The 25,389-nt window shown below is 35.6% G+C and overlaps 1 protein-coding gene across 3 annotated transcripts in view; it reads right to left on the bottom strand.

Moving 5' to 3' along the window:
- The window catches only part of EAF2 (ELL associated factor 2), a 53,433-nt gene that overhangs the window by 1,728 nt on the left and 26,316 nt on the right, over positions 1 to 25,389 (bottom strand). For all 3 annotated transcript variants that reach the window (XM_045851615.1, XM_045851613.1, XM_045851616.1), the window contains one exon: positions 7,701 to 7,961. In XM_045851615.1, the coding sequence (XP_045707571.1) occupies positions 7,701 to 7,961 (261 nt within the window). The remainder of the gene's footprint in view (positions 1 to 7,700; positions 7,962 to 25,389) is intronic.

Here is a 25,389-nt window from a genome sequence, read left to right as displayed (position 1 = left end):
ATTATATCCTTTGATTAAGAAATCTGCTAAAGCTTCTTTGTGCATCTGGTTCCCATGACCATTTTATCATTTTCAAAACTTAAATTCCAACTTATTATACAACTACTGAATAGCATAAGAATATTAAACTTGATCTGATGCCTGTAATATGAGTTTCCTGAGTGACACAAACCCAAACATCCTGAGTTATACTTTTCTTACTAGACTTCTTGCTATAGGAAATTATATGCATAGTATTACCATGTTGTTAAAATGTTCAGTTTTGAAGATATGAGATTAGCCTTTGAATATGAGATGCTTAGTACCTTTTGATTATTTTTAATAGAAATGGTAATTATAATTTGGAAAAGAGGGAATTTACTCATAGCAAATGCATTTTAGACATCTAAACAAATGGTTTTCAATACTGTTCCCTGGGAGATGTTAGACATCTAAATAAATGGGAGATGTTTAGACATCTAAACAAATGGTTTTCATTAGTGTTCCCTGGGAGATGTTACAGTAATTTACCCGAGTAGTTGCTTATCCAGATGATTTGCAGATTGCTAATGGCATTTAGTGGGAGCGGAATTTAGAGATGCCAATGTCTTGCAATGCCGGGGCCAGTCTTGTACAATAGTGATCTCTTCCTCATTCTGTAAAACTTGAAATTCTAGTGGGATATTCATGTACTTGGGAGACCTGTTTATACAATAATTTCAGGCCATAACCTAAGTGCTTTTTTATAAACTAAAAATATTTTTTGTACAGATTTAACATACATGTAAATGTACAGGATGTAGCTATCGTGTCAACTGAAAGAACACCTTATTTTGTGTTTCTCAGAACCATACAAAGATTTTCTGTTTTTAATCATTTGGGAAAACACATTAGTGATCGCAAGGCTGCTCACTGTATTTGGGTCAACAATACAGGACTTAGATACTTGTCTGTATGTGTAAGTCTGAGAATATACAGATTCCAGCATAAATAATGCCCTTTTTAATTACAGCATTTTTATTACTAAATCATAAGCATGTAATTCTGTAACATAACACTATCACACTCAAGCACACAATATGACATTTTAGGTGAAAGGTTCAAGTTAAAACTATAAATTATTACTCCCACATTACCCTACCAACCACACTCAAGCAGGCGTTACTTCTGCCAGACCTTGTATATGTATATACTTTTCCAGTCCTTACTCCAACATGTTAAATAAAAATTATTGACAATATGAGTTTAATGTTGTCTAGCTCATCTTAATTCCAAATTTATTCATTAAAAGTAAGTACAAACATATAGCTACTTCATTATGTCTTCTGGTACAGCCAAGCTTGAATATTTTTACAGAGTGCATATATAGGGGTGGGCACAGGTAGGTTTAAAGTTGTGAGTATGAAAAAAAACAGTTTATTTTTGTATTAGTATTTATTAATTATTGTATTAGTTATTTGTATTATAACTGTACATCTACTTTTGCCCACCCCTGTATATTAGTTTACTATAAATTATTTTTATTTTGTCTTACTATCATATTAAATTAATTATTTTCAAAGATGTGTGTACATAAGCTATAAAATTCATTTTAAGACAATAAGAGGGACTTAAAAACATTTGTTATAAAAGAGGTTACCAGGTTTGATAAAATTGAGAAATGGGATGATTGCATGTCAGAGAGGGTTTACTTCCCCTTATTAGGAAATCTGCAGATTAGATAAGATATATTGAGAAAATAAATTCACTAATTTTCTTCTAAAGAAATCCCAAGTGGTTATTACTAGTATAACAAATTACTACTAACTTTTGCATGTATTTTTTCTATCCACAAACTTTCCAAATTCTTTTATTATTTCTATATGTAGAAAATTACATTTTCTATAAATAAGGAGAATTTTATCTTGTTTCCAATTATTATATCTCCTTTCTTTTGTTTTTTAAATTGCATTTGCTGGAATCAGCACAATAATGAATAAAAACCATAGTATGAGGCCTCCTTGTCTTCTTCCTGACTTTAGTGAGAATGCTTGTAGAATATTACAATAATGTTGGCAATAGTTTTCTTTTTGTAGTTAACGTTTATGAAGTTAAAGAAATTCTCTCATATTCAACCCTTGGTAAAAGTCTTAAAATTAATAAATACTGAATTTTGGCAAATTAAAATGTGTTGAAATTATCATATGGCTTTACTTCTATAATCTGTTAATGTGGTATATTATATTGACACTGTTTCAGATACTGAACACTTCTCAGTTTCTGTGATAACCTTCATTTGGTCATGATTTAGCTTACTTCTTTTAAGTACACTGGTTATTCAATTTGCTACTATCTTATTTAGTAATTTTGCATCTGTGTTCTTATGGGAAATTGATCCATATTGCTTTTTATCTTGTTCTTATACATTTTTGATATAGATTATCCTAGAATTACTAAAAATTGGATCACTCGCCCTAATTTTTTATACTCTGAAACTTTGTAGAAGAATTAGTAGAGAATTAGAGACAAAATTCTCAAACTTAAAAAATAAAAGCATATTAGAGCTATAATTTTAATCATTTTTTCATTTCTAATATTGTTTATTTATGCCTTTTTTTCTTCACAGTCCTTTTTAGAAGTTGGTCTTTTTTGCTAGTTTTCAAAGAAATTATTTCTGGTTTTGTTTATCCTCTAATGTTCCTTTGTTTTCAATTACATTAAATTGTTATCTATATTACTTCTGCTTCCTTTGTTGTTATTCTCCTAGTTCCTCAAAGTAAAACTTTTATTCATCTATTTTCAATTAAAAAAAGCTTTTTGATTTGAAGATGGCATCCTCCAAACTGAGCTGGCCAGCTACAGCGGCTGGGAAAAGAGAATTTTGTAAGCAGAAGCCAAAGCCAGAGAAACGGGGTAACGTGTGAGAACCAAAGTCTGAGTTTATGGTGTTTAAAGATGAATCAGAACTCCTCGCTGTCCCTGATGGTGGGAAGGAACCAGCTTTTTCCAAAGAGGACAATCCCAAAGGACTCTTGGAGGACAACAGTTTTGCAACTTTGTTCCCAAAATACAGAAAGGCTTACTTGAAAGAGTGCTGGCCATTGGTGCAGAAAGTACTGAATGAACACCGCGTTAACACAACCCTGGACCTGATCAAGGGCAGCATGACAGTATATACAACAAAGACCTTTGATCTATATCATCATTAGGGCCAGAGGCCTGATAAAACTGTTAGCAAGGAGTGCTTCATTTAAATAGCATGCCTGAAGACCTTTAATGATTAAAGAGAATTGGTACAAGATTCCAAATTTAGATCACAAAATTGGGAAAGATTTTTGTCACAGTTCAAGCACAAAAATGTAAACGAATGCAAGGAATCAAAGTAAAAAACTGTTAAGAAAGTGTATACACCATTCCTACCACCACGGCCAGGAAGTCAGATTGATAAAGAATTGGCTAGCGGCAAATACTTTCTGAAGGCAAGTCAAAAGAAGCAGCAGAAAATGGAAACAATAAAGGCTAAACAAGCAGAAGCCCTCACTAAGAGACAAGAGGAGAGAAACAAAGCTTTTATTCCACCTAAAGAAAAACCAGTTATGAAGCCTAAGGAAGCTTCTACTGAAACTAAAATTGATGTGGCTGCTATCACAGAAAAGAGTAAAAAAGCAAAGAATAGGAAACTGGGAGCTCTTACAGAACTTTACAGAGGAGTTCTGGACAAGGTAGAGACCTAGGTAGAAACCCTTCATTTCCTCGCACAACCAAAAGGAGGATAACAACCAATCTAAAATCAATAAAACAAGCAGAAGTGCCAGAAAAGCAAACTGTGTGGAACTCCAACAACCAAGGAATTAAAGCAAAAATCAACTAGAGCAACTAGACCAGTAAGGCAGCAGACCTCGCAAGCCAACTCAGAAAAACTGCAGCTACACTGCAGACCTTGGGGGCAGGGCTGGCTGCGGTAAGGTTGTGGGCTGCTCAGGTGGGGCTGACTTAAGAGGACTAAGAGGTGGTTGTGGGCTTCGGAGGTTGCAGCAGTAGGAGAAGCTCCCAGTCTCACAAGAGAGTCCGTTGAAAAGTGCGCTAGGGATGAATAAGCGAGCTGCACTATTCCCTGTCTGGCCCTCCCCCACAGGCACATGTTCTCTTCCTTCTGGCACCCCTATAATTAGGACATTGGAACGTTTCAGGTTGTTCCAGACGTGTGAAAATGAAAACATATTTGAACAAATATATGAAAACATATTTGGAAAATAATGAAGGAAAACTTCCTCAGACTGGTGAAGGAAACAGACTACCAGGAAGCCCAGAGAGTCTCAAAGAAGTTGGATTAAAAGAGGAACACACCAAGGCACATCATCATTAAGTTACCCAAGATTAAATATAAAAAAATCCTAAAAAAAGCAAGAGAAAAGGAAAGAGTTACCTACAAAGGAATGCTCATAAGGCTATCAGCTGATTTCTCAAAAGAAACCTGGCAGGCAAGAAGGGGCTGGAAAGAAGTATTTGAAGTCATGAAAGGCAAGGACCTACATCCAAGATTACTCTATCCAGCAAAGCCATCATTTAGAATGGAAGGGCAGATAAAGTGCTTCTCAGATAAGGTCAAGTTAAAGGAGTTCAACATCACCAAGCCATTATTATATGAAATGTTAAAGGGACTTATCTAAGAAAAGGAAGATAAAAAATATGAACAGTAAAATGACAACAAACTCACAACTATCAACAAATGAATGTAAAAGAAAAGAAAAACAATGAAAACAAAAACTAAGCAAACAACCACAACAGGAACAGAATCAGAGAAATGAACATCACATGGAAAGATTTCAGTGGGGAGGGGGAAGGAAGGAATGAGGGGAGAAGGTACAGGGAAGAAGCAGCGTAATTGGTAGGCATAAAATAGATGGGGAGAGGTGAAAAATGGTATGGGAAACAGAGGACTCAAAGAACTTATATGTATAACCCAAGGACATGAACTAAGGGGGAGGAATGCTGGAGGGTTGGGAGTTGCAGGGCGGAGAGGGGATAAAGGGGGATAAATTGGGAAAACTGTAATAATATAATCAATAAAACACACTTAAAAAATAAAAGTTTAAGCTTTAAAAAAAGCTTTTTGAGGCTATAAATTTCCCTATAAGTACCATGTTGGCTGTAGTACAAAATTGCTGAGATATATTATTAGTTTTTCTAAGTTTATTTTTTATTGTATTTTTTTCCATTACCATTTATCCCCCTTATACCCTCTTCATTCCCTTCCCTCTGGAATCATGATATATATTCTTTTTGATACTAATTATAAATATTTTGTAATTTTACCGTAGCTTCCTTTTAACATGTAAGTTACTAGGCATGCACACTGAAGTTTCTAAGCATGTATTTTAAATTAATTTTTGTTATTTATATTTTCATTATATTATAGTCATATAAAATAATCAATAAAATAGGAATTCTTCAAAATATGTTATTTCCTTATTCTAGTAGGAATAAATTTCTATAAATGTTTTATATATACCTTAAACAAATACTCACTTCACATTTTTGGATTGTAGAATTCTATCCTATTAGAATAGGTACATAAATTATATTGTGAAAAGATTTTATCTGCCCTTACTAAATTTTGTCTGATCAATTACAGATGCATTAATCTTCCACTATGATAAAGACTTGTCAATTTCTCCTACTGTCAATTTTTATTTTTTATATATACACACATATATATCCCCCACATATGTGTATATATATATATATCTCTTAATATATATACCTAATATCTAATATGTATATATAAATCTTAATATATATATATATGGTAAAGATATGTTATTATGGGCATACCAATTCATAATTGTTTATCCTCCTAGTAAATTAAACCCTTTGCCACTATCTGTCCATTATGCTAAGTGAAATAAGCCAGTCAAAGAAAGACAAATACCATATGATTTCACTCATATGTAGAATCTAAGGAACAAACTGAACTAAAAGCAAAACAGAGATGGAGTCATTGAGAACAGGATGATAGCTATGAGGAGTGGGAGAGGTTAGAAGAGGGAGGGATGGAGCAAAAAAGAAAAAGGACTCATGGACATGGACAACAGTGTGGTGACTCGGCGGCGGAAGGGGGGAATAAAGGATCTAAATGGTAAATGGAAATAAAAAAAAGCTCACAGAAAATCAGACACTCCAATTTTACCCCTGAAGTTACAAGTAATAACATTAAAGATATAAATAATGGAAGTTCAAAAAGATGTTTCCTGGTCCCTAATTAACTCACAGTCTTACTCTCTCTGCTACCCACTCTTGGCTCCTTTATTGTTTAATTCTATTATTAGGCTACAGCTAGTCAGTCTCTCCCAGCTGCTTACTTTATCATGATTAGTATATACAGTGAGATTAGTTTTAAACATACAGGAAGTCCTATTCACCCCCAGAGAGTATCAACCTGCATGCCTTTATTAAAAATATTTACTGCATATCAGGTACTATACTAGGTAATAGTATTCAATGACAAAACAAAAATAAGTAAGATTGCTGTCCTCCTGAAGCTTATGCTTTGAAAGAGAGCAAATCAGATAATTAATATAAATTTATTATTGTGACATTTGATATAAAGAAGATATTAATCTGAAGGTCTATAAAAAAGGGGATCTGACTTTGTCAGGAAGGTCAAAAAATGCTTTTTTGATAAAATAAACTTTAATTGTAATCTAAATGAGCAAAAATTAACTACATGAAGAGAAAGAAGTGTTTCTGGATGCATGGACAACATTTATAAGGGCCAAGGGCTTGGTGAAAGGATTTGAGTACAGTGACAAAAGAAGGTAAACGTTGCTGTAACAGAAAGACCAAGACCATTATGTTAAGGTGTTTTGTTGCTATCCTACAAGAATTACAAGCTATTAATAAATTTAAAGCCTAAGAGGTGACAAATTATAGTTGAATTATGAAAAGATCAATATGCTGCAGTGTGCACAAGAGATCAAACATAGGTTTGAGCAGACATTGGATGAACCAATTAGGAAGTCATTGCATAGTTGAAGCAGGAAATAATGGTATACTTAACTATAGTAATAGTGGTACAGATACAGAGAAATTGATGAATTTGAGAAATATTAAGGAGGTAAAAAAAATAGGATTTTGCTGAAGGACTGACTGTACTGTAAAGAAAGAGAGGAAGTCAATCCTTGAATATAATCAGGCTTCTGGTTTGCATAATTAGAGGAATCCCGTCTTTTACTAAATGGAAACACGCTCAGCCAAATATTGTAAGTTGGTTTTGAGCTAAGTGAATTTGAAATGCCTTTTACTAAAAGATGATGTTGGATTTGTGCATCTAGAGCTCAGAGGTCTGGGTTGAGATGCAAATGTACAAGTTAATCTAACTGATTGCAACAGAAATATGGAGATTATCCAGGGAAAGAGCACAGAAGAAAAAGAAAAAAAAAAATCTAGGATTAAGTCATGAAGAACTCCAGCTCTAATAACTGAGTAGAACATTATACTTGTAAACCAGCAAAGGAGAGATGAAAAGTATCTAGAAAGACAGGAGAAAAACCAGTAAGACATTATGTCAGAGAGTGAAAAGAAAATGAATAATTCAATAAGAAGGTAATAATACTGCCAAATGAATAAAACAAGAGTCTTTCTCTTTATCCAAATTTTAGATCATAATCAGTATGGCTTCACTGTGAATTCTTACTTATGTATATATGTAGACTCACGTACACTTACTTATATATACTTACTTAAAGTATTCATCAGAAGGCCACTATCATCATGATATCTATTATGACCAGCATCTATACTGGGAATCCTGCAATGCGCCACAGCAGACATAGAAGGATGTCCTGAGATACAGTTTCCTGAATTAGAAGGAGAGGATCTGTATTCTTCATCTTCTGAGTCACTGGAACTATCCTCACTGCTTGAAGATGATGAACTTTTAGAATCAGATGAACTATCACAACTACTCATCTGGTCCATTAGACTAGCTTCTGCCTTCAGTTCTGAAAATATAACAGAAGTTAATAAATAGGTTAAATAAATATTAAATAGAAATACCAAATAAATATAATCAAGTTTGAATGTGTTAGTTTCTAAGAAAGTGTTGACAAGGAATTTAAACATACATTTATAGCATTTATTTAAATAGCTCCTCTACTAGTATGAAATGAAAAGTAGTATCTTTCTCCTACCCCTTAAGTTTCATTAATCCTACTCCCCAGGAATAATCATGCTAATATTTTCTTGTGACCATTTATTCTACTTAAAGTCTACTTGGAAACTGGCATTTTAGATTTTGATACTCAGTTCACCTATTATTAGAGCTTGAGTTCACTCATTGTCATCACCCAACTAAAAGACTAAAAAAAAAAAAAAGAAAAAGGAAAGAAAGGAGCAATTCAAATTTTCCTGAAAAGCTGCATCCATGGACCCAAACATTTCCTTTCTGGCTCTCCTCTGTAGTACCTCTCTCTTTCTGTTCCATTTCTGGACAACATATACACAGAGTTCAAGTAACTCCTCTACTTTTTTTATTTTTTAAAGATTTTATTTATTTCTTTTTAGAGAGAGGAGAAGGGAGGAAGAAAGAGAGGGAGAGAAACATCAATGTGTGGCTACCTCAAGTGCCTGGTAACCACAACTCAGGTATGTGCCCTGACTGGGAATTGAACCAGCAACCTTTTGGTTCCCAGGCTGGTGCTCATTTTACTGAGCCGCACCAGCCAGGGTCCTAATTTTTTTTTTTAAAACCTCCTTTACCATCAAGCTAAACCATGATTCAATGTTGTGATTATGAAAATTAAAGGACATAGGCAATGTCTAAATCTAAACACTACATTTATTTATACTATTATACTTAAATATACATATAACAAATAAAATATAAGAAAAATGTGAAAGATTAAAACTGTAAAAATGAAAACCTGTTTTCACAGAAGCCACCCTCCAATTCTTTTTCTTATTCCTCCAACACATACAACGCAACACAGTACATACAGATGCATTTCTTTTTTGCCATCTCTATTGAGGTGTAGTTGACAACTAAAATTGTATATATTTAAAAAGTACAACACATTAGTTTTTATCATGAAAGTATGTTAAATTTTTGTCAATGCTTTTCTGCATCTATTCAGATGATCTTATAATTTTTAGTCTTTATTCTGTTATCATGGTGTATCGTGTTTACTCATTTCAGTATGTTGAAACATTCCTTGCATACCACGCCAAAAACCCACTTAATCATGGTATATAATCCGTTTAATATGCTGTTGAACTCAATTTACTAGTTATTTGCATCTATATTCAACAGACATTGGCCTGTAATTTTTTCATTTCCGAATGCCCTTGTTTGGTTTTGGTTATCAGGGTAATGCTAGCCTCATAAAATGAATCTAAAAGTGTTCCCTCCTCTTCATTTTTCTAGAATAGTTTGAGAATAAATGGCATTAGTTCTTCTTTAAACATTGTGTAGAATACATCAGGGAAGTCATCTGGTCCTGGCTTTTCTTTGCTTTTGATTATTGGTTGAATCTCCTTACAATATTGGTTTGTTCAGATTTTCTATTTCTTCATGATTCAGTCTTAGATTTCTAAGAACTTGTCCATTTTTTCTAGATAATCCAATTTGTTGGCATATAATTATTCATAGTAATTTCTTATGAATTTTTGTATTTCTATGGTATTTGTTGTGATGCCCCTTTTATTTCATTTTGAGTCTTCTTCTACTTTCCAATGTTAGTCTAATTAAAGTTTTGTCAGTTTTATCTTTTCAAAACAACAACTTAGTTTCACTCACCTTTTCTATTGTTTTCTAGTCTCCATTTCTTTTATTTCTGCTCTAACCTTTATTATTTCCTCCTTCTTTTAACTTTTGGCTTAGTTTGTTCCTTGAGGTATAAAGTTAGGTGAGTTGAGATCTTTCTTTTTTTTCTTACTGTAGGCATTTACTGCTATAATCATCCCTTTTAGAACTGCTCGTATTATTGCATCCCATAAGTTTTGTCATATAACACTTCAATTTTCATTTAAGATATTTTTTATTTCCTCTTTGACCCATTGGTGTTTAGGATTATGTTGTTTGATTTCCACATACTTGTGATTTATGTAATTTTCTTCCTATCATTGATTTTAGTTTCATACTACATTGGTTGGAAAAGATACTCAATATGATTTCAATCTCCTAAATTTTGTTAAGACTGATTTTTAAAAATTGTTGTTCAAGTACGGTCTCCATTTTTCCTGCCACCGTTTTCCCCTGCCCCACCCTCAATCCTACCCTGCTTTGGCTTTGTCCATGTGTCCTTTATACATGTCGCTGGACAAATCTTTCCTTTCTTTCCCCCATTATCCATCTCCCCTCTGGTTATTGTCAGTTTGTTCTTTATTTCAGTGTCTCTGGTCATATTTTGCTTGCTTGTTTGTTTTGTTGATTAGGTTCCACTTATAGGGATCATATGGGATTTGTCTTTCACTGCCTGGCTTATTTTACTGAGCATAATGCTCTCCAGTTCCATCCATACTGTTGTGAAGGGTAGGAGTTCCTTCTTTCCTTCTGCTGCGTAGTATTCCACTGTGTAAGTGTACCACAGTTTTTTTGAGTCACTTGTTTACTAGGTTGGGCACCTAGGTTGCTTCCAGCACTTGGCTATTATAAACTGTGCTGCTATGAACACTGGGGTACACAGGTTCCTTTGAATTGGTGTTTCAGGATTCTTAGGGTATAATCCCAGCAGTGGAACTGCTGGGTCAAAAGGCAGTTCCAATTTTAGATTTCTGAGGAAATTCCATGCTTTCCGCAGTAGCTGCACCAGTCTGCACTCCCATCAACAATGTAGTAGGCTTTCCTTTTCTCCACAACCTCGCCAGCACTTACTGTTTAAGACTGATTTTGTTAACCTAACATATGATCTATCACAAAGAATGTTCCATGCCTGCTTGAGAAGAATGTGCATTCTGCTGCTGTTGGATAGATTATTTTATGTTACATCTGTTCGGTCTATGTTGTTTAACATGTAGTTCAAATCTAACGTTATTGATTTTCTGGATGGATAGTTTATCCATTGTTAAAAATAGGGTATTAAAGTCCCTGGCTATTATTGCATGGCTGTCTCTATTTCTCCCTTCAAATGTATTAATATTTACTACATTTAGGTGCTCCAATACCAGGTACACATACAACTGTTATATCCTCTTGATGACTGATCCCTTTATCATTTGATAATGACCTTCTTTGTCTCTTGTGACAGTTTTTGACTTAGTTGCACTCTTTCAGTTTCCCTTTGAATGGAATCTTTTTCTATCCCTTCACTTTCACTATGTATGTCCTCAAACTGAAGTAAATCTCCTGTAGGTACTAATAGTTGGATCTTGTTTTCTTTTTGGGGGGTCTGGGGGTAGGAAGGCTCTATGTTTGATCTTTAATCATTGGATTTTAAGGTTCTGTCCTTGGTCTTCTAACTTGAAACCCTCTCCCTGGGATCTTGTTTTTTATCCATTCAGCTACTCTATTATCTTTTGATTGGAGAATTTAATCCATTTCACTTTGAAGTAATTATTGATAAAGTGCCACCTTATTAATTGTTTTCTGGCTGTTTTATAGTTCTTTTGTTCTTCTGGCTGTTTTCCTTGGTTGTCTGATAAATTTCCATAGTGGTACACTTCATTCCCTTCTGTTTATGTATTTACTAGAAGTTTTTGCTTTGTAGTTTACTATAAGGCTAAATAAAATCTCTTACGGTTATAACAGTCTATTTTAAGCTGATAATAATTTCTCTTAAAAGACCTTACATTTTATTCCCGTCTTTACATTTTATGTTTTGATGCCACAACTTACATCCCTGAAAATTGTGTATTCATTAACAAATTATTGTAGCTCCAGTTAATTTCAATACTTTTGTCCTTTAAATTTATAGTAAAGTAGGTTTCACATTTCCTTTAGCATTTCTTGTAAGGCATGTCTGATGGCAATGAAATCCCTCACCTTTTGTTTATCTGGGAGACTCTTTATATCTCCTTTGTTTCTGAAGGAGAATTTTGCTGGTTAAAGTATTCTTGGTTGGGAGGGTTTTTTGTTTTTTTTTTTAACCACTATGAAAATATCATCCCACTCTCGCAGCATGCAAGTGTTCTGCTAAGAAATCTACTTTCAATTATTTAGTGGTTATAGGACTATTCAGATTATTCACATCTTGGTTGAGTTTTGGCAATTTTTAGCTTTTAAGGAATTGGCCCATTTCTTCTGAATTGTTATAAAGTTATAAGCAAAGTCGTAACATCCCTTTATACTCCTTTTAATGGCTGCTGAATCTGTAATAGCATTATATTCCTGATATTAGTGAGTTGTGTCTTTTTTTTTTGTCAGTCTTACTAGAGGCTTATCAACAGTATTAATTTTTGGATGAACCACTTTTTGTTTCACTAATTTTTCCCTATTTTATTTGTTTTCAATTTCATTGGTTTCTGCCTTTATTTTAATAATTTGCTCCTTTTTCACATGCTGAATTTAATCTGTTTTTCTAGTCTGAGGTAGGAACTTAAATTATTGATATGACAACTTTCCTTATTCCTAAAGTAATCGTTTCATGCAATAAATTTTCCTATGAGCAATCCTTTAGCTGTAACCTACATATTTTGGTATGTTGCATTTACTTTACACATTTATTTCTACATATTTTTAATTATCCTTGATTCTTCCTCTTTAAACCATGGATCATTTAGAAGCGTGTTGTTTCATTTCCAAATGTTTAGAGGTTCCCTCGTTGTTTGTTACTTTTAGTTTTATTCTATTATAGTCAGAAAACATGTAATAATGTCAGTTTTTATAAATGTATCGAGACTTGTTTTATAGCCCAGGATATGGTCTACCTTGATAAACATTCCAGGGGCACTTGAAAAAAAGGTGAAGCCCACTGTTGTTGCATGATAGATATAATAGAGATCTAGATATATAGGTGTCAATTAAATCCTGTTAATTACATTTTTCAGTTTTTTTATATCTTTGCTGACTTTCTGTCTAGTAGGTCTTTCAGTTGCTAAGAGCAGAGTATTGATGAACCCAAGTATAACTGTGGATTTATTTATTTCTCGCTTCAGCTCTATTAGTTTTTGATTTATGTATTTTGTTTTGGGGATGTCCCATTTTGTAGTAATTTGCTTTGCTCTGAGTCTACTTTTTATAATATTAATGGAGCCACACAGCTTTTTAAAATCAATGTTTGCATGGCATATATTTTTCAACCTACATATTTTATAGATATTGAAATCTGTTTCCTTTTAACAGCATGTAGATGTGTCTGTTTTTTAAATCTTCTACAAATTTCTGGTAGAAGAAATTTTAGTTGGTTTACTAAACCATTTACATTTAAGGTAATTAATGATATGTTAGACCTTATATGTGTCACTTTGTTATTTGTTTTCTGTTTTTTCCCTCTGTATTCATTATTCTGTTTCTCTTTTCTTGCCTTTCTGTGGGTTACTTGAACCACTTTAGAATTCCTTCTTTATGGTGTTTTTGAAAGTATCACTTTGTATGTTTTTCCTAGTGGCTGCTTTGAGTATTTCCAAATATTTGTATATATGACTTATCAATACTTTACCACTTCAAGGAAGGTACAGAAACCTCACTTTCATTTATATTCCTTTACATTCTCCACTTGTAAATGTTATCTGGAGTATCAAAACATGTTACCATTTTTGTTTTAATCATCACATGTAATTTAGACAAGTTACAAAAAAATCCATAATCTTTCGTGTCTGTATTTTTATTTCTGCTTTTTCTGTTGTTCTTTCTCCCTTCCTGATTCCCTTTTATAATTTCTTTTGTTAGACAACTCCCTTTAGCCAATATTTAAGGGTAGTCTGGTAGTAACAAATTCTCCTAGTTCTCTTTTTTGAGAAAGGCTATTTTCCCTTCTTAAGAGTCATTTCACCAGATATTAAATTCATGGTTGCCATTTCTTTTAGCACTTAAACAATATTGTGCCACTTCCTTCTGGTCTCTACAGTTTCAGATGAGAAATGTGTTGTCATTTAAACAGCACTTTTTTATAGGCAATGTGTCATTTCTCTTCCTTTCAAAGTTTGCTTTCCATTTTATTTACTGATTTGAGAGAGAGGAAAAGAGATGGTGGGGGGAGATATGCTATTCAACCTATTTATGCATTGATTAGTTGATTGTTTTATGTACTTTGGGATCGAAGTACTAGGGATTGAACCTCAACTTTGGTGTATCGGGACAACACTCCACCTGGCCAAGGGTAGCTTTCAATTTTATTATAATGTATCTTGGCATGGATTTATTTGAGCTGATCATACATGAGATTTTTTTCAGCTTTTTGAATCTGTGGGCTTATATCTTTTATCTCACTTGGGATGTTTTCAGGCATTATTTCTTTAAATACACTTTTAGAACCATTTTCCCTCTCCTGCAACATGATGTTCATACAAATGTTGGATCTTTTGTCATCTTAGTTTTTTGTTGTTATTATTGTTATTGTATTTGCCAGTTCTAGAAGTCATACTTGATTTTTGTTTATAATTTCTATTTCTTTGCTGCTACTTTCTATTTTTTCATTTGTTTCAAGAGAATTTATAGTTGTTTTTAAAATCATGTTTATGATAATTGCTTTAAAACTCTGTATCCTATTTATTATTATTATTTGTATTTTCACAGGTGGTCACCCTATAGGTTTAGCATGCAGATTCTTGTCTACTTTTGTGGGCTTTGGTTCAAACAGCAGCCTAATTTTCAGAGCCACTGCTTCTCAATTTCTTAAAAAGGCTGTTGCAATTTTAACTGGAATTGCATTGAATCCACTGATCAATTTGGCATCTTAGAACTATTGATTCTGCCCTGACTGGTGTGGCTCAGTGGACTGAGCACCGGGCTGCGAACCAAAGGGTCGCTGGTTTGATTCCCAGACAGGGCACATGCCTGGGTTGTGGGCCAGGTCCCCAAAAGTGAACACACGAGAGGCAACTGCACATCGCTGTTTCTCTCCCTCTCTTTTTCCCTCCCTTCCCCTTTGTCTAAAAATAAATAAATAAAATCTTTTAAAAAATGAATATTGATTCTTTTGATATATAAACACAGTATCTCTCTCCATTTACTTACTCCATTACTCTCAACAATGCTTTATATTTTTCAGTATACAGGTCCTTCACATATTTTGTCAGATCTATCTATAATTATTTAATTTTTGGAAGCTGTTATAAATGCCTTTGTTTTCATAATTTTAATTTCTAATTACTCATTGCTAGTACATAGAAATACAATTGATTTTTGTATACTGCCCCTATATTCTTTAACCTTGCTTAACTCACTATTCTAGTAGTTTTTTCATAGGCACTATCATATTTTCTACATAGACAATCATGTAATCTGTGAATAATGAGTTTTACCTCTTCTTTTCCCACCTGAACCACTGATTTCTTTTGCTTGACTTACTACACCAATTAGACCCTCTAATACAATGAATAGAGGTAATGAGAGTGAAGAATCTTCTCTTATTTCTGATATTAGAGGGAAAACATTTAGTCTCTTACAATTATGTGTGATTTCAGCTGTAGGCTTTTCCTGCATGACCTTCATCAGATTAAATTCCCTGCTATTTCTATTTTGTTGAAAGATTTTTAAAATCAATAATGACTTTTCCTGTTTTTTAAAGACTTTTTGGTAGAACATACAATAAAAGATTTTATTTATTTTTAGAGGGGAAGGGAAGGACAAAGAGTGGGAGAAAACATCAATGTGTGGTAGCCTCTCACGTGCCCCAATCTGGGGACCTGGCCCCCAACCCAGGCATGTGCCCTGACTGGGAATCGAACTGTTATCCCTTTGGTTTCCAGGCCCATGATCAATCCTCTGAGCTACACCAGCTAGGACTAGAATGACTGTTGAGGTCAGATATAAAGTACAGTATAGGGAATACAGTCAATAATACTGTAATAACTATACATGGTGATAGATTAGTACTACTAGACTTATTGGAGTGATCATTTCAGAAGTTATATAAATGTCTAGTCACTATTTTGCACACCTGAAACTAATATAATACTGCATGTCAACTGTAATTAAACAAAATATTTTTAAAAAGAATAACTTGGAAGCTGTCAAATGTTCTTTCTAGTGTTTTGAGATGGCTTTTATTTTTTAGTTTTTAATATGGTGAATATTGGTTGATTTTTGGAAGTCTGTATTCCTGGGAAAATACCACTTGGTCATGATATATTTTATATATATTATATATAATATATATATATATATATATATTATTATATAATATATATATATATATATTTTATATATTTTATATTTTATATATTTTAAATATATTAGCATTTCCCAACCCCAGCAATATTGGCATTCGGGGCTGTGACTTTGTTGCTGTCCTGTGCATTATAGGATGTTTAACAGCATTCTTAGCTTCTATCCACTTGACGCTTGTAGCACTACTGCCCCCTAGTTGTGACAACAAAAATGCTTCCAGACATTGCCAGGTGTCCCCCTGGGGGACAAAAATCATCCCTAGTTGGGAACCACTGTTATATATTGTTAAATTCAATTTGCTAAAATTTTGTTTAAATTTTTTGCATCTGTGTTCATAAGGTATATATGTTTGTAGCCTTTTTTTGCTTATAATGTCTTATATGTTTTGGTAGCAGTAATTCTGACCTTGAGGAATGAGTTGGAAAATATTATTTCCTTTTTAATTACACAGAAGATTTTGTATCAAATTGATACCATTTCTTCCTTAAGTGACTGGTAGAATTCTCTATCATCTGTGTGGCTGGAGATTTGTGTTTGTTGGGGTAGGGGAAAGGTATTAAAAACAACTCAATATCTTTAGAAGATTTAGGAATATTCAGGTTATCTGTTTCTTCTTGTGTGAACTTTGTGCCCTTTAAGGGACTGGTCCATTTCATCTATTTTACCAAACTTATGTGCATATACAGAAAGAAGAAGAGGTTAAGCAATTTCCCTTAGGCCACACAGCCAGTAGATGATAGAGCTGAGATTTAAATCCAAGTATTATGACTCCAAAAATATCATTCTTAGTCACCACATACACCAATACTCTATTTCACTAAGACCAAAACCTGGCTCTTTGAAGAATAATGAAATATATCAAATTCTTGCTATATTGGTCAAGAAAATGAGAGAGGGCACAAATAATCAATGTTAGGAATAAAAAAGGACCATAACCATGACTATTATAGGACTATGTATGGATAAATTATGCCAGCAATCTGAAAATGTGAATTAAATGGATGTTTCAAGACAAATATGAATTACCAAAACTGAATAGAGAAATAAGAAACCTAAATAAACCTAAAGTCATTAAAAAATTTACCCAAACTATTAAGAATCAGAAAAACCTATCATATACAAACTTTCACGAAACAGAAACATGTATAAATCCTTTAGAGTACATTCAGATATGTGCACACATAGACAGAAAAAGGAAACAATATATTGGAAAGGAAAGAGACTTCTGTATAACATATATATATATAACAATATATAACAGTGGTTCCCAACTACGTTATTTTTTTTAAAACCTAAAGCCAAAGTGGTAAAATGTTAAATCTAAGCTGTAGGTAAATAATCTATTACATTATTATCTGTATTTTCTGTATGTGTAAAATATTTATTAAAAATGTAAAGGTTAGTTGAGATAATGTATGTGAAGATTTGGCATATAGTATTTATAAAAACAAAATGTGCCAGTGGCTGGCGTAGCTCAGTGGATTGAGCGTGGGCTGGGAACCAAAGTGTCCCAGGTTCGATTCCCAGCCAGGGTACATTCCTGGGTTGCAGGCCAGAACCCCCAGCAACCGCACATTGATGCCTCTCTCCCTCTCTCCCCCTCCCCCTCTCCCTCTCCCTCTCTCTCTCTCCCTTCCCTCTCTAAAAATAAATAAATAAAATCTTTAAAAAAATGTAAACATTTTACAATGCAGGTAGAAATTGATATTTACATTAGCATGGTGAGATTAAGTGGTTTTACATTAAAATTATTCTTCAACATTATATTATCTACTAAATAAAGTCATTGTCTAAAAAATAACAAATTCACTAAAAAAATTCAAATAATTTTTACATAAAAAATGAAAGGTTCCTATAATCTAAACCCTCAAAGATAATGCTCACATTTTAGTATAATTCTTCCAAGTTCTTCTATGTATCTACAAACTTACACAAATTTTGTTTTAAAAAATGAGTCAGACACACACAAAACTTTTTTTTTTCTTAATTATATATGTGGATAACCTTCTGTTACTAAAATATGATTTTTTAAAAAATTGATATGTAGCTAATTTGAAAGACTATATGTATCTTTATGTTCACTGCAGTATTATTTATAATAGCCAAGATTTGGAAGCAGTCCAATTATCCAGATGAGTGATACAAAAGCTGTGGTACATTTACACAATGGAACACTGCTTAGCTATAAAAAAGGAAGGAATCTTACCCTTTGCAATAGCATGGACAGACCTGGAGATTATTATGCTAGTGAAATGAGCCAGTCAGAGAAAGACAAGCACTGTATGATTTCACTTATATGTGGAATCTAATGAACAAAATGAACGAACCAGCAAAAAAGAGACAGACTCACAGACAGAGAGCAAGCTGACAACTGTTGGGGGTGGGGGGATTTGGATGAGAGGGGTGAAGGGAGGTGAAGGAGGACATGGGAGGATAAATGGTGCTGGACAGAGACTTGACTTGGGGTGAACACACAATACAGTGTACAGACGATGTGTCGTAGAACTGTGCAACTGCAACCTATATAATTTTGTTAACCAGTATCATCCCAATAAATTTTAAAAATTGATATGTATAGTATTATAATCTCTCCTTATACACTTGGGATTTTATCCATTTTTTTCCTTAGTATGAAAAATGTTTAATGAAACATTCTTATATGACTGACACAGACATATCTATGCATGTATCTAATATGGCTATCTGTACAAGTTTCACTATAGGAGAAACTTCTAAAATTTCTAGATAAGGGATACATATATTTTTATTTTAATAGTTAATAGCAAATAAAAATGATGATAATTACAAACCTTCATATAGTACTTTCTATGTACTAGACACTGTTTCAAGTGCTTGCAGAAAAAAATTCCTCTACAAGAAATAAGTATGTGCTAATTTATAATTTCTTAAAAAAATGTATGAACAGCCCTGACTGATGTGGCTCAGCTGGTTGGGCATTGTCTCGTAAAGCTAAAGATCGCTGGTTTGATTCCTGGTCAGGGCACATCCCTAGGTTGCAGATTCAGTCCCCCCTCAGGGTGTGTACAAGAGGCAACCAACTGATGTTTCTCTCTCTCTCTTTCTCACTCCCTTCCCCTCTCTCTAAAAATAAATAAGTACCAGTTGATGCTGGTGCTACTAACCCATGGACCATACCTGGAGCAGCCTGGATATAGATGTTTGTGATTTCAGTCCACCCTCCAATTCCAGCTGTGTTAGCACATTTAAATCTAAGCCATTTTTTTTTGACTCAACTCTATCTAGTCCTCCTAAAGCAGGGGTGTCAAACTCATTTTCACCAGGGGCCACATCAGCCTCACAGTTGCCCTCAAAGGGTCGAATGTAATTTTAGGCCTGTATAAATGTAACTACTACGTAACAGTTAAGTGAGAGCTCAACGCTGCTGCCAGGTAAAAACAAGGTGCTGGGCAGATAAAACAAGGTGGAAGGCCAGATTAGGCCTGTGGACCTTGTGTTTGTCACCTGTGTCCTAACGCTTCAACTTAGTCTTCATAAAAATGAAAACTTTTTTTTGGAAGAGATTGGAAGATGGTGGTCAAGTAGGCAGAAGCTGCATCCAACTTGGAATTTTGGCTGATCTTCTGAAAAGTAACCTGAACAATCAACAGAATCTTAGCTGATACGATCAAGTTTTGAAGCCAAGGAGTACAGAAGTAGCTTCACACCATCCGGTAAGATTTTATAAATTGAAGGGGAAATACCCTGTGTGTGGCACCTGCAGCAGCGCAGAGATCAGAAAGAAATCACAGCATTGCAGCTCCCTCTTCTACCAGATCAGGGGGCCCTAGTCCTACACAGGGACCCTCTAACCCTAATCAGGAGTGACTTGGGAGAATATATGGAGTCTGGGAGATGCAGGCTACACACACACACACACACACACACACACACACACACACACACACAGCAAGCAGCATGTCCATAGCTGCAACACCAACTGGGAGAGTGCCAGAGAGGGACCCTATCTCCTAAAAATATGAGGCGTTGCACCTGGGTCATTTAGAGGCTTCAGCAGGCTGCAGCCAGTCGTGACCATGACTGAGAGAGACTTTCTGCTTTTGGGGGGAGGTGGCTTGTTCAGAGAAAAGGGCAGTGACTCAGTATTGCAGTATGGGTGCCACACAGAGTTGTTTTAATAGGAAAGCTGAGGTGTGGCTAGGCAGGGACCTTGTGCATAGCTGCTCTGTCAGTAAAGGTCAGATTGAAAGTGCAGTTCATTCCCACTGAATCAAGCCTGATAGGGCATTTAGAAAGTGGTACAGCAAAGGGATTGCTAGGCTGCCACCAAGTGTGGCTAGCAAGCCAGGGGCAGAACAGAGTTCAGGACTGTGCTTCCTGTGAGGGCAGTGGGCTGGGAGACAGGCAAGAGTTGAGCACCTGAGATTCTTTGCAGCCAGGAAGACCCCCCATGACCTGCAGAGTAAAGCCTCTCAGAAGAGAAAGAGTCAGCACATCCTCCTGCAGGACTGCAAGCACCACATCCAGTGGTGAAACTCTGTAGAACAGTTAGGCCTGCTGGGTGCATATTCATAGGGGAAAAATAGGGAACACCAAGAAGGGCCTTTCTGAACTCTTCTTAGCCATGAAGAGATACACTGGTTCCTTGGGCCTTATTTCACTGAAACCAGCTGGGCTGAGAGTGCAGAAATTAGCACAAGGGAAATTCAGGACCCTGCCCAGCACTGGCCCTTACACATAACTGCCATCAGCACTAAGTAGGAATGTGCTGACCTTCTTACACAGATTGGTCCCTCACATGAAATGGACAGCTAACTCATCAGAAACTATACATAACTGGAAATAATCTCAGTCAGACTCAGATAAGTGGTTCAGGGGTGGGCAAAACATACCCACAATCTTCCCTGAAGACTGAATAGCACTTCCCAAAGGAGATCCAGGAATCCTACCCCCCTGGTCGCACCAGAAGTCCCCTCTAAAGGCAGGTGGAGGTGGTACCTACTGTACTGCCAGATGTTAGATGACCCACCCCTGGACCTTCTGCTGATAAAAAGCCAACAGTGCAGAGTAGTGAGGACCAGCACAAACGCAGCCATGCCTGAAAAAGACAGCCACAGACTGTGGACTGCTTGCAGTCTTGAACAGGCTGCCTAGAGGTAGATGGGGACACCATCAGACATTACTAGAGTCACATCCAGAAGGAGAAGACATCAAGTAAACACCAAACTCAGCTGAGACAAATTCTACCTTGTTCTTTTTCAAGATTTGCACTATTTTTGCCTTGCATAGCTTTTTAATGTTTTTTCTTTTTTCTTCAATTTCATTCCTATTGTTGGAGGGTGCAGCCAGGGGGCCCCCAAAAGAAGGATTTGTAATGGGGTCCAGAACTCAAAGTGTCCAGGAAATGTTAAAAAGATATATAGGATGTCCTCACTCTCCACCACAGGTGTGAGTTGAGGGAAGGGACACATGGAGCAGGGCCCTTGAGAGCTGTTTTGCATAGCAACAGCTTTGCAGCTAACCTCTGGCTTAGTCATTTAATACATCCATAACCTTTAACTGGTTGCATAGATATGTTAAATAGCTGTGGCCATGCTCTGAGCCAGGGGGATGGAAAGAACTTTCCCCCAAGATATAACTGGGAGGCAACTCCCCCTAGTTACAGCACCTGTGTGAGAGCTTGGAGATGACTGGCTCCACAACATGGGGTCACACCTGCACAGACTCATGATGGCAGCCCAGTAAAGCTGGAAGGATATGGGAATGCTGCCAAGTGTGGTCAATTGTGGGAGGAGTCGGAAATGGGGCTGCAGAGGAATATTGGCGCAGGGATTTAAACCCAGGCTCGGCAGCCATTGAAGAGAGGACCATGCGGCTGTAGCAGAGAACCACCACACAGCTTTAACAGAGAACCACCAGGCAGCTTTAGCTGAAGATCCCAGCAACACAGCTGATGGTGCTGGGAACCCAGGGAGTCCTACCAGCTGAGCAGAGATTACTGGGAAGAACCGGGGGCTGCCTGAGCCATAGACTTCTATTTCTTTTCCTGAGATATGGTACCCCAGACTGGGCAAACAAGGGAAGGAAGGACTGTGTGTGTCTGTGAGTGTTTTAAGGGGCTTTGGGAGTTTGATGAAGACATTAAGTCATTATTCTTACTCTGTATAACTTGAATAAATAACTCCTTTCCTTTTCACCAATCTCTAACATGGAGAGCTATAATTCTCTGGAGAAGGGAAAGGTGAACCTAGTACAGGGGGACCCCAAAAGAAATGGGGGTCAATTTGGTAGCATTGTGGGACCCTCTTCCCTGGTGGTCAATCAGGGAAAATCATGGGAGACCACATGTGCAGTAACTTTAAAGTAATACAACTAACTACTTGTATATACTCAGTAAAAGCCCACCAAAACTAGCCAGGAAGGATCCACCCTATAAGAATAGAGTCCCTCCAGCCCATGAGGTCAATCTCTGCTTGGAGTTGGCCTGCTCCCATGTTCTCTGCTATGAACTCTGGGTGTTCGGTTCAATTCTTTGTCCTGATCACTAAGAACCTGGTTACCTGAGCCCACCTGTGACACTATTATTTCACTTTATAATTTTATTTTTATTTCAAATACTCTTCCTTTGCCCTACTCCATTTTGCCTTCTTCCTTCCCATTCTTATCCTTGTTTTACATTTTATTTTCTCTCTTTCTGCACCTTGTTTCTATTCCTTACTCTTACTATTTCTCCTTCTACTGTCTCAAAATCATTTTTCTTTCCCTTAATCATCTCTCATTCTTTTTCCCTTTCTTATATTATTATTGCCTTTCCACCTTTATTAATCTTTGCACATTTGTCATTGATATTGTGGTTGTCGTTTTTCATCAATTTTATGTTGTTGTTCTAGTTGTTCACTATTTTATTTTCAAATCTCATAGTTTACTCTTCCCGTCTTACTCCATTTTGCCTTCCTCCTGCCCTTTCTTATTTTCATTTGAAATTTTATTTTTCCCTCTCCTAGTGTGGTATCTATTCCTTACTCTTATTATTTCTCCTCTATCCCCTCAAAATCATTTTTCTTTCCTGTAGACACAGCATATTCGTTTCTTTCTTATAATATTCTCATTCTCTTTCTACCTTTATTAATCTGTTCATTTGTCATTGATATTGCTGCTGTTGTTTTTTTACAATTCTGTTCCTATTGCCTCACTATTTTTTTTATTTCAAACCTCATATTATACTCTTCCCTTTCCTTATTCCATTTTGCCTTCTTCCTTCCCTTTTTTAATTTATGTTTTAATTTTTTCCTCTATTTCTTCTCCTTGTTTCTAATCCCTAAACTTATTATTTCTCCTCCCTCTATCCTCTCAAAATCATTTTTCCTTCCTTTACTCATATCATATTCTTTTTGCCTTTCATATAACATTTTATTTTTTTCTCCTTTTATTAATCTTTGCTCATTTCATGTTTATATTGCTGTTGCAATTGGGGGTTATTTTTGTTGGTGTGGGTTTTGTTTTCTGGGTTGCTCTGTCTTGTTCTGCCAGCACCTGTACAACGGCATACAAGACGTGCTCGGGGCCGTGAATCTCAGTCAGCAAGCTGGAAGGGAGAACCCACCAACAAACAAGTCACCAACAACCAAAACCCAATTACAATATCTGAGCCTACATGAATTGCATAAAGGGCATCCCTACAGCATCCACCTCAGGAAATCAAAGAGACTGCACCACTGAGTCCCACAGGACTCCTACCACAAAAGGCCACCCCACAAAGACAGGGAGTCAAAGTAGACCAATTTAATATGCAGAAATAAATAAAAAGAGTCACCTAAAATGGGGAGAAAAAGAAACAACCCCCAGCCACAAGGAAATGAGGAATCACTATAAAAGGAGCTAAATGAAATTGAAGCAAGCAATTTATCAGACACAGAATTCAAAGTAATGGTTATAAAGATGCTCAAGCAACTCAGTGAGAATTACAAGGAAATTTATAGACGCTAAAATAACTTAGTGGGAACTACATCAGCAATGAAAAAGGACATACTCAAAAGGATACGAATAAGAACTGAGTGGAAATTAAAAATACAATATCTGAAATAAAGAACACACTAGAAGTAATTAGAAGCAGGCTAGATGAAACAGAGGACCGAATCAGTGAGTTGGAAGACAAGATAGGAAACAACACCCAGTAAGAGCACCAAAATGAAAAAGACTCATAAAGAATGAGAAATGTTTAAGGGAGCTTCAGGACAACATGAAATGTAACAACATCCAGATCACAGGGATATCAGAAGAAGAGGAAAAGGAGCAAGGGATAGAAACCCTGTTTGAAAAAGTAACGACAGAAACTTTCCAAACTTGGAGAGGAGAAAAGCCATACAAGTTCAGGAAGAACATAGGGCCCCAATCAAGAAGAACCCAAAGAAGCCTAATCCAAGACACAGCACAGTTAAAATAGCAAAATTTAAACACAAAGAGAAAATCCTACAGGCAGCAAGGGAGAAATAGCTAGTAATATACAACAGAGCTCCAATAAGGCTATCAGCTGACTTTTCAACAGAAACACACAATCCAGAAGGGACTGACTCTCATTTAAAATGGAAGGTGAAATTAAAAGCTCTCCAGACAAAAAAGAAAAGTCTAAAAGAGTCCATCTCCACCAAACCAGCAATGCATGAGATGCTAAAGGAACTGCTTTAAGAAGAAGAACTTGGGGGGGGGGGGAGGGTGGAGGGAGGGACAGGTAAAAAGGGAGAAATGGCAATGAATGAGTACCTATCATTAATAACCTTAAATGTAAATAAATTAAATGATCCAGTCAAAAGACAAAGGGTAGCTGAATGGATTAGAAAACATGACCTGCATAATGTTGTCTATAAGAGACCCACCTCAGAACAAAAGATCTACCCAGGCTGAAAGTGAAGGGATGTTCTAAGCAAATGGACTTAAAAATAAAGCTGGGGTAGCAATACTTATATCAGACAAAATAGACTTTAAAACAAAGGCCATTAACAAGACACAAAGAAGGTCACTACATAATACGTAAGGGAGCAGTCCAATAAGAGGATATAACTCTGGTAAACATGTATGCACCTAAATACAGTGTAAGGAAAACCTTGGAGGACTTTAAGAAAGAGATTGACAGCAATACAGTCATCATAAAGGATTTTAATATCCCACTGTCAACAATGGATAGATCT

This window comes from Phyllostomus hastatus, unplaced genomic scaffold, assembly GCF_019186645.2.
Source record: "Phyllostomus hastatus isolate PE091 unplaced genomic scaffold, TTU_PhHast_1.1 phas_contig_86, whole genome shotgun sequence".
Lineage (NCBI taxonomy): Eukaryota > Metazoa > Chordata > Mammalia > Chiroptera > Phyllostomidae > Phyllostomus > Phyllostomus hastatus.
Note: the sequence above shows the minus strand (reverse complement) of the source record. Positions and strands in the feature narration are given on the sequence as shown.